General features: G+C 29.8%; 1 protein-coding gene across 1 annotated transcript in view; it reads left to right on the top strand.

Annotated features, from left to right (window-relative positions):
• Positions 1–10,869, top strand: part of LOC107717996 (adhesion G protein-coupled receptor L3-like) — a 76,514-nt gene that overhangs the window by 18,594 nt on the left and 47,051 nt on the right. The window contains exon 3 of the mRNA XM_016524909.1: positions 9,315–9,356. Coding sequence (XP_016380395.1) covers positions 9,315–9,356 — 42 coding nt within the window. The remainder of the gene's footprint in view (positions 1–9,314; positions 9,357–10,869) is intronic.

Below are 10,869 nucleotides of genomic sequence, written 5' to 3'. Positions count from 1 at the left end.
ATATATATATATATATACATACATACATTAAAGCTTTTTTTGTATTTAAGCTAGTTGGTAAGGCAACATTTCTTAATTTCATTTAGTTTAGCTTGATGTAAGCTAAAATTAAATTAAAAATAAAACTGAAATAAAAAGAATGTAAACTATATACAAATATTAAAACTACTACTTTAAATCTGCGCTTGTCAAAGGAGGGGGCTTTGTTGAAAACGACGTGTTTGAGAGAGGCGGGGCATAGAGGACCTACAATAATGTACAGTATTTGAAAAATAATGTGTTTTTTGAACATTAAAGCATGTCAACATATTCTGTTACACCAAATACACAAAATAATGATCTTTAAAATAGCATCATATGACCCCTTTAATTATGCTATAATGAAAATGGAAAATAAATAAATAAATAAATAAAATATTAATAAAAACTATAGTATTATCGAAATCAAAAAAAGAAATAAAAAGAATGAAAACTATAGACAAATATTTAAAAAAACCTGATAAAAATTCCAGAAACACAACAAAATTACTACTACTTTAAATATACTAAAATAATAAATAAATAAATGGAAAATACAAAAAAATTCTAATAATAATAAAAATAAAATAGTAAAATTTTTATAAAAATTACAGTAGTATCTTATTGATACTAAATTAACATTGGTATCTAGTCGTGTTGCGTATTTTTTAGTTATTTATTTTTTTACCTAGAACACTTTATCATCATAGCAGCGACTTTAGCACAGACAGACACTAGCACACAATATCATTTTATTTGACCTTTTCTCACTCCCTCACTCATTTTCTGATCCCGCCTCGTTCCAGGATTTTCAGAGCTGACTGGCAGAGCGTTAGTTTTCTTTACTTCACCAGTGAGTCAGACCACCCTGTGCAGGCGTATGAAATAATTTTGGCGGTGTGTTGATAGATCAGTTAAAATTATTTTGTCATCGACGGGTATAATAGTAAAGAGCAAGTGTTACAAATTCTATCCCGCTATTTAATATGTCAAAAAGTCCAGGGGGTGAAATCAAATCCAGAACGAGTTCACATTGTTTTTATTTGGCAATGTACCTTTAATAGCCGTCTCCAGGGTGGAAATGATCCGAAACAGATAGCTGATTACACATCATGCTTCATTTCCAAAACACCAGACGACAACTTCAGAAACCTCAATGTTAATCCGAAGTATCTTTTGCTGTAACTCTCAAATCAAATCGAGACTTTCGGAGGGCTAACATTACGAAGTCTACATGACTTTTGCCCTTTCGTTCACGTTCTCCTGAAGCTCGGTGTTTCACAGCTGGGCCTGGTTTTGACATTCCCACCACCCAGATGAACACGTCTCCGAATTTGATCCGGTTTGGAGGTTCTGCAGTACATCAGCGTCAAGACCCAAAGCTGACATTTGGCCCTTTTTTAAAAGACGGCTGGCACTTAAAGTAAACGTTGTGTATACAACCTAATTAAACTGTTTTTCTGGAGGGCGTCAGAGACATTAGCAGGTCTCTTAAAAGAGCGTGAAAAGCGTCTTTTTCTCTCGCGCTCTGATTTCTTTTCTTCCAGAGCTTTTCTGTCTCGTGTTTCTGTAATTATTGCCACATGCAGGAGGTTCTGCTTGACACAAACAGAGAAAGCCTGGATCTCGTGACCCGAGCCAGATCGATGCATCAACTTTAGTTTGACAAGACGAGACGTTTCTTTGGGTTTGCTGTGTGTAATCCTAGCAAGATTAAAGTCAGAATTGGTGTCCAGAACATTTGATATTCCATTAGCTACAGAAGAGTCACTCTTTATTTGTTGAAGCACCACATTAACCACGCATGTTTGCTGACCTTGGAAAGGACTGACTAAAATGTTATCATCTGCGGTCACAATTATAAGCAGCGTCAGGTTTTACTTGTCGTATCTGAAGTATCTGTAGTTTAGGGACCGATTCTCTCTATTAACTAACTATTAACTGCGACTTTTGCCTCAATAAAATCCTAATTTGCTGCTTATTAATATTTAGTTAGGTAGTTGTTAAGTTTAGGTATGAGGATTAAGGGATCTAAAATGTGGTCATGCAGAATAAGGCATTAATATGTGCTTTACTAATAAATAAACAGTACTCATACTAATAAACAGCCAACTAATAAAAAGTACTAATAAACAGCCAAAATGCTAGTGATATGCATGCAAATAAGCAACTAGTTTATAGGGAGAGTAGGTCACTAAACTAGTGTTACAAAATGTGTGTTTGTGTGTATAAATATATAATAAATATATATATTATAAATTACAAATAATTATTTTATGATTAAGTAATTAGATTTTCTGTATATGTATGTGTGTGTGTGTATATATATATATATATGAAGAGTTTGGTTCCAAAACACTATAAATCCATTCTGATTAATTTGAGTAAAAATGTGTTTTCTTTACCAGAAATGGCTGCAATATAACAAAGAGTGAAAAATTTAAGGGGGTCTGAATACTTTCCGTACCCACTGTATATAAGAAATGTGTGTTTGTGTGTATATATTCTATAGTAATTATTATTATTATAAATAAATTAAATACATTTTATATAATTATTACATGCACCAAGTGTGTATACAGTCAAATCAATCACACATAATTAATATATTAATGCTACAATTATTATAAGTATGATAAATAAATAAGTGATATAAAAATAATTGTTATATATAACAATTATTTTTATATCACTTATTTACTTGTATACTTTAGGGATATACATTATATGTGTATTTTATACATTTATATATATTTAATGAATAATAAATTCATTTACTTATGATATATAATTCATATATTAATGCTACAATTATTATAAGTAATATAAATATATTATAAATAATATAAATATATATATATATATATATAAAATGCTTTTTAAAATAAATAAAAGCAAATTTCTTGATTAATACATTTATTTACTTTTATAATTCATTCACACACTGTATATACTGATTAAATAATTGATTTAGCTATATACACATTTATGTGAAGAATATATTGATGTATATTTCTTTTTTTATGTAGACCTATGTGAAACAAATTAATTAGAATTTATGCAAAATTTCTGATCTTTTTTTTAATGTCATTTTGTGATTCAAAAAGTCCAGAGATATAATGGCTACACACACACACACGAGTCCTTTCACCCAAAGCAGATGTTGACAGTCATCTGGCTTGCTGGTGTAATTGTGTGTTTTTGTGCGCTTGTGTGTCGCGCTAGCTTCTGTTTAAGATTGCCCTGAGCGTAACCCCAACCTAGCCTTCAACTCCTCTGTAAAACCAGCACACACACACCTGATACCCCTCATGTCGTCATCAAAGTCCCCCTCGCTATTCACTAAATTGAGAAATTGGTTCCAACCCCGAACAGCAAAGGGCTGGTCCCGCTCAAACACGGCTCGTTTCGCCAAAGTGTTTTCCATGGATAAATTAGTCGGCTAGATAGATACTGTTTCCTTTCATTACTGCTTACTAAAATCAGATGCTGTGGACGATGTTCAGTGCTTTTTTCCTCCAAAACCATTGATGTCACTCCATCCGTTCATCCGGTCAGCTCCATTTGTTCACCCAGCATCATATATATATTTATATATATATATAACAGCACAGAGATGGAGAGCTGCCCCGTTCTCTCTGCCCATACACTGTGTCCCTTTAATCATAGTTTTCATTTCAGTACATTGAAATTTCCCTTACCAAGGACAACGTCATAAATAAAGACAAAAAAGGGTTTTGCAGAGGAAAATTTTGTACCTGCTCGCTCTCTAACTTTTTGTGCATTAGGGGACCGGCGAAGGGATAAAAAAGACGAGGTGGTCATCTGTGAAAATTTATAATCATTTATTACGCGGCAGGCCCAAAACCATTGATGTCACTCCATCCGTTCATCCGGTCAGCTCCATTTGTTCACCCAGCATCATATATATATTTATATATATATATAACAGCACAGAGATGGAGAGCTGCCCCGTTCTCTCTGCCCATACACTGTGTCCCTTTAATCATAGTTTTCATTTCAGTACATTGAAATTTCCCTTACCAAGGACAACGTCATAAATAAAGACAAAAAAGGGTTTTGCAGAGGAAAATTTTGTACCTGCTCGCTCTCTAACTTTTTGTGCATTAGGGGACCGGCGAAGGGATAAAAAAGACGAGGTGGTCATCTGTGAAAATTTATAATCATTTATTACGCGGCAGGCGGCGAGGCAAAGTAAGTAAAAGCGTGAAGGCAGACATCCATAAAAAGGGACGTGAAGCCCCTGAATGAAAAGCAAAGTGACTTTCTGTATCTTGTCGTAGGTAATGAGGAGCAAGGGCCTTTCTTCTCGGAGGAGTACAGTGCGTGGCACACACATTTGAGAGGGATTTATCTGTGTTTGACACAGGATGGTGCAGGCATGAGTGACCTCAACAAAAATATTTCACTTCCTTTTTTGGGGGGAAATTCATTTTTGTGTTGTGTTATTGATTCCATCTCTATCTACCTACCACCATTCTTTGTTCAAAGTCAAGTTTGCTAAAATAATTTTAAAAAGAGGAAGATGTATATTTATTTATTTGTTTGTTTGCTTGCTATATATTATATATGACCAAATATTTATTTAAACAAATATTTAAATTTATAAAAATGTAAGTATTATTATTATTATTAGTAGTAGTAGTAGTAGTAGTAGTAGTATTAAATATGTATTAGCATAAATATTATGAAATATTTGTATAAATAAATAAATGTCATTGACTACTTTACAGTCAGAAATAATAATAATGATAATAATAATAATGGTTATTACCAATTTTTTTTATTTAAACAAATGTAGTTATTATCAAATGTTTAAGCAAATATTTATTTAAATTTATAAAAATGTAAATGTATTATTATTATTATTATTATTAAATATGTATTGGCATGAATATCAACAAATATTTGTTTAAATAAATAAATTAATTAATACATTTCCTTGACTACTTTAGATTTATTACCATTTTTTTATTTAAACAAATATTTATTATTTTTTAAAATGTAAGTGTATTATTATTATTATTTATTATTATTATTAAATATGTATTCGAATAAATATTAACAAATATTTGTTTAAATAAATAAATACATTTCCTTGACTACTTTACGGTCAGAAATAATAATAATAATAATAATAATGTTATTATTATTATTAGTAGTAGTAGTTGTTGTTGTATTAAATATATATTCACATGAATATTAATAATAAATATTTGTTAAAAAATAAAATAAAATAAATACATGAATTTCCTTGATTTTTACCATTTTTTAAGTCATGATTTGTTACGGTGATTTGTTAGCGTTAGAACGAGCATGTCCTGATTGTTGGAATGAAATCACACTTGCGAATGCGTCATGATCTCTGGGGTGCCGCGTGTTTTTAGAACACAACATTTGCCGGTTCCGAATGCATTCTGTTTTTAAACAACGGAATTGTTTCCTAATTAGTTTCGTTAGCAGATAATTTATTCTTTTTGTTTGATGTATAGCAATACAATCCCTTTGCATACATTTCCACCATTTTAGAGCGGAGTTCAAAAGAAATTAAAAATGTAAATGTATTATTATTATTATTATTATTAAATATGTATTGGCATGAATATCAACAAATATTTGTTTAAATAAATAAATAAATTAATACATTTCCTTGACTACTTTAGATTTATTACCATTTTTTTATTTAAACAAATATTTATTATTTTTTAAAATGTAAGTGTATTATTATTATTATTTATTATTATTATTAAATATGTATTCAAATAAATATTAACAAATATTTGTTTAAATAAATAAATACATTTCCTTGACTACTTTACGGTCAGAAATAATAATAATAATAATAATAATGTTATTATTATTATTAGTAGTAGTAGTTGTTGTTGTATTAAATATATATTCACATGAATATTAATAATAAATATTTGTTAAAAAATAAAATAAAATAAATACATGAATTTCCTTGATTTTTACCATTTTTTAAGTCATGATTTGTTACGGTGATTTGTTAGCGTTAGAACGAGCATGTCCTGATTGTTGGAATGAAATCACACTTGCGAATGCGTCATGATCTCTGGGGTGCCGCGTGTTTTTAGAACACAACATTTGCCGGTTCCGAATGCATTCTGTTTTTAAACAACGGAATTGTTTCCTAATTAGTTTCGTTAGCAGATAATTTATTCTTTTTGTTTGATGTATAGCAATACAATCCCTTTGCATACATTTCCACCATTTTAGAGCGGAGTTCAAAAGAAATGTGTTTTTTCCCCCGAAACCCAAAAAACACAATGCATTTAAATGTGCTCCATTTTTCCGTGTTTGTTTTTAGCTCGTCACTAATGAATTAACTTTTTAAACAATTCATCATTATTGTTTTGGTGCCATTTTATTTTTATCTCAATTATATTCTAATTGATCATTTTTCATAATATGCAAGGGATGTTTTTCCCACTTTGTTCAGAACACATTGAAAGCTTAAACACAAATAAGGCCCATGATCAAAAACATGATAAATCATTTGCAATACTAAATAGGAAATTGACAGTCTAATGCAAAACAATGGGATGCGTGCCGCATTGTCTTTTACCCCCCCGCTATCACTGGCTATTGCTTCCTTAGAGGAGTCGTGGGTGCTGTAGCACAGCATTGAATTCAGTGTGACTTTAAAGAAAAGCAACGGTTTAAAACAGGATAAAAACATTTAAACAATGTTAAAAAATGTTCACAAAATATAATTGACCAGCTCCACATTTTTGTATATATTTGTTTATTTACAACAACAACAATGATACGTTTATTAATTAAGTACTTATGTAAACATATGAATATTAATTTACTTAATAATAATAATAATAATATAATGGTTATAATACAATATTAAATAGCATTATTAATTATTTAAATAAATATTTATTTAAAGGTGAATATTTAATTATTTATTTTAACATTATTATTATTCAAATATTTGTGTAAATCACTGTTCATTTATTCATTTTTTATTCAGATTTATACATATTTATTGTTGTTGATGATGATGATTATTGTTATTAATATATTATTATGTATTAATATTTTCAATTTATTCAAACATACAAATATCAATTTTAATAATAATAATAATAATACATATTCATTTTAAGAATATTTATGTATCTATTTAAACAATATTACAGATATTTAATAATAATAATAAAATGAATATTTAATTACATATGTAAACATAAATATTTATTTAAATAATAATTCAATATTATATAACAATTATTAATTATTTAAATATATTTTATGATGAATATTTAAAGAAATATTTTTATCATGAACATTTATTTATTACTTTAATTATTTCAACATATTATTATTATTATTATCATTTAAATATTGATATAAATCCCTCTTAATTTATTAATTTTAACATTTGTTGATAATTATTGTTATTAATATATTAATATAAATATTTTCATTTAAACAAATATTTGTCTTTTTACATTTATTTAAGCATAGAAATATATATTTGAACAATAATAATAATAAATGCTAATTTAAATGAATACTTATCTATTTAAACATGCAAATATTTTAATAATACTACTAATAATAATAATGAGGTTTTATACTTGTATTATTTATAATAATAATATTAAGTTTTAATATTACCTAACAATTCTGAAGCAATTAGAAAGAATATTTATTTCAATCAATATTTATTTAAACAAATATTTATTTAAGTGATCATCTGTAAAGACACCATATTTTATATGCCATTAAATTTGCAAAAAAAAAATCTGTGAGGCATTTAAATATATATGTTCATCCCAGTTTTCATATATCAAAAATAAATATGATTTTAATATGCCAGTGTCGGCTCTAGATATTTACCATTTTGGTTTTCATTGACTAGTATACAAAAAATAATTTTCATGATAGATGTCATGCTACTTTGACAGCAGCTGATAGCGTAGCATGGCCTCATGGGAGATCTGCGGCTCCCCAGCGCTGATGAAATGAAGAGGGTTGGCATCACAGGCAACACAGTGGACATCTGGAGCAGACCTCCAAATCACGCTGTCAGTGATGATGCATTGTGATCCAGCTCTGGCAAATTGGACGTTCCAAACTCCTGCCTGATTGATGTGACTCTATCACAGCTGTCAGACAGGACACGGCAAAACACGCCAATAAAAAACAAATACAAATGATCATAATCGCAAGATGTTGACGTAAAATTCCTACAGAAGGAAAGTAGACCTTGCATTTGTGAACACATTAAACTCGGCTTTTGTGTGTATAGTCAAGAACATTTCAGAACTAAAACTAAAAAAGCAGAAAAGTGTTGACCTTAAGTTAGTACAACTTTTAATTTCCTTGAAAAGCCCTAAAGATTGAATATAGAAAGTGCAACTTTCTATATTCAATAGGAATAAAGAAAAAAATTGCACTTTTTATTTTACCACCACATGTGCCCTCTTTCTTCACTCAAGGACAGTTCATTCACACACTTGCAGACCTGGCTCTAGAGTTGAAATGGTTTTTCTTTCATCCTCCTTTAAAAAAAGATATTAAGTGTAAAGAGCAAAATGTGTATAGAAATATATACAGATATGTGGAAAATCTGGCTCGCTTTGTTGATTTAACATGACATTGCTAATAAGACTAACTTTAAATGAATAATTCGACAAAAATGCCTTCATTTACTCACCTTCTTTTCATTCCAAAACTTTTGTGTTCCTTCGAAGGAATTTAAATCACCTCAAGGAAGAGTAAATGACGATCTTTTGAACTAATTCCTTACCTTTTTACACTTTTGTATCGCAAAACCCAACCGTCGTTTGAGAATTCTTTGAGTGTTGGTCCAACTTTTTTTTGACCATCACCTTTTTTTCCGCAACTCGTCATCTTTTCTTTGGCTCTCCAGACCTGCAGATGCACACTTCTTCTCCTGAATAGCCACAACTGTGGAAATAATGAAAAACTGCCATTTTTTTGTCACCACATGTGCTCTCATTCTGTATATCCAAGGGCAGCCCGTTCAAGCTCCCTTTGGTTTTTCTATTCCCTTTATTTCTTGAGCTTTAAGTCTATCTATGCCACTGATTGTTCTTCTTTAGCCTCTTTCTTGCTTACTTTCGAGGGAAGAATAGGCTTCAGAAACCTTGGGCCAAAGTTCAGCGTGGTGTTACGCATATCAGCTTCAGAAATGCTTTTCATACAGTTCTTATTGATTTCAGAATCTCAGAAAGATTCCTAACAACTTCGTTCTTTTTTTCTTTCTTTCGCAGGGCCTCTTCATCTTCCTGATATATGGAGTGTACAACACTGAGGTAAGTCTGCAGTGCATCTCAAGGCTGACTGAGTGAGTGAGAGAAATGGCATGATGTTTCTGATGGGACCCCCGCCCCGCCAAAGGAGGGCGGATTGAAAGTCAGCCTTTTTTTCTCCACATGAGCATCCCACTGCCCTTCATGCTTGGGCTAACTTATATGCATCCAGGCCCACCATTAAACACTGACACTCGGAGTAAAGAGCCAGTCATCCCTCAAGCACATTGGCCAATATTTCACTGCCTCTTTAAGTTTTTAAACTCATGGTCTTCCATTTAACATTCTGACATTAGAGCTCAGCTGCAGTTCAGAGAAACGGATATGTATGCGGAACGCCGCTGTGGAAGATCGGCTGGAAATTTACCTGCACAACGCCTATTAACATTTAGATGCTCTTCCAAAGAGAGAGAAACTATGGGGATGAATTGGGATAGAGGTGAATATGTACCATAATGCCACCTTGAAATTCAAATCCAAATGTGAACAAGCCACATATGAATGACTGAAACCATCGTCATCCAATCTAAGATCAGTTTTTAAGCTTATGTTTCTTGTTTGTCTGCTATTATGTGTAGATTGATTTTCTCTCTCCATAAATAAGTACATTAATACTTGATTAATAATAACAAAACATCTATCTATCTATATATCTATCTATCTATCTGTCTGTCTGTCTGTCTGTCTGTCTGTCTGTCTGTCTGTCTGTCTCTCTCTCTCTCTCTCTCTCTCTCTCTCTCTCTGTCTCTGTCTGTCTGTCTGTCTAATTTTTCCACTATTATCTCTCTCTCTCTCTCTGTCTGTCTGTCTGTCTGTCTAATTTTTCCACTATTATTATTATTCATATTAATGCATATATAAATATGTACGTTAATAAGTATGTTAAAACGAATAAATGAGTACACATTTAAATAAACTTTTAAATTATAATATTGTATTATATAAAATTATTGTAAATTTTTTTTGTTGTAAAAATATTGTTATTGTTATTTATTATTATTATTATTATTACTACTAAATATTTGTTTAAATATACAAATATTAATTTGTATATAGATAAATATGTGCATATAGATAATAATAACAAAGATAATAACAATAATGTTAATAGCAATAACATTTATATAAAATAAATACATCTTAATTTAAATATTGTTTTCAGTAGTAGTAGTAGTAGTAATAATAATAATAGTTTAAATAAATATATAAATATTCATTGAGATAAATATTTATTGTGCTAATTATTTCAATAATAATAATAGTAGTACTAGTAAAAACAACAACAACAATAATAATAATGGTTTACATATAGAAATATTAATTTAGATAAATATTTGTACTAATTATTTGACTAATAAAAATAATAATAATAATATGATTAACAATAGAGCTGGGTGATATGGGCAAAAATTCATATCTCTGTATTTTTTGGCCGATTTGCGATATACGGTATATATCTCGGTATTTTAATTTTTGTATTTGGATTAAAAAAATCTGTATTCAATATATATATATA

Source organism: Sinocyclocheilus rhinocerous, unplaced genomic scaffold (assembly GCF_001515625.1).
Source record: "Sinocyclocheilus rhinocerous isolate Xijiao unplaced genomic scaffold, SAMN03320098_v1.1 scaffold2468, whole genome shotgun sequence".
In the NCBI taxonomy this organism is placed as follows: domain Eukaryota; kingdom Metazoa; phylum Chordata; class Actinopteri; order Cypriniformes; family Cyprinidae; genus Sinocyclocheilus; species Sinocyclocheilus rhinocerous.
This window is presented reverse-complemented; position numbering and strand designations above follow the sequence as displayed.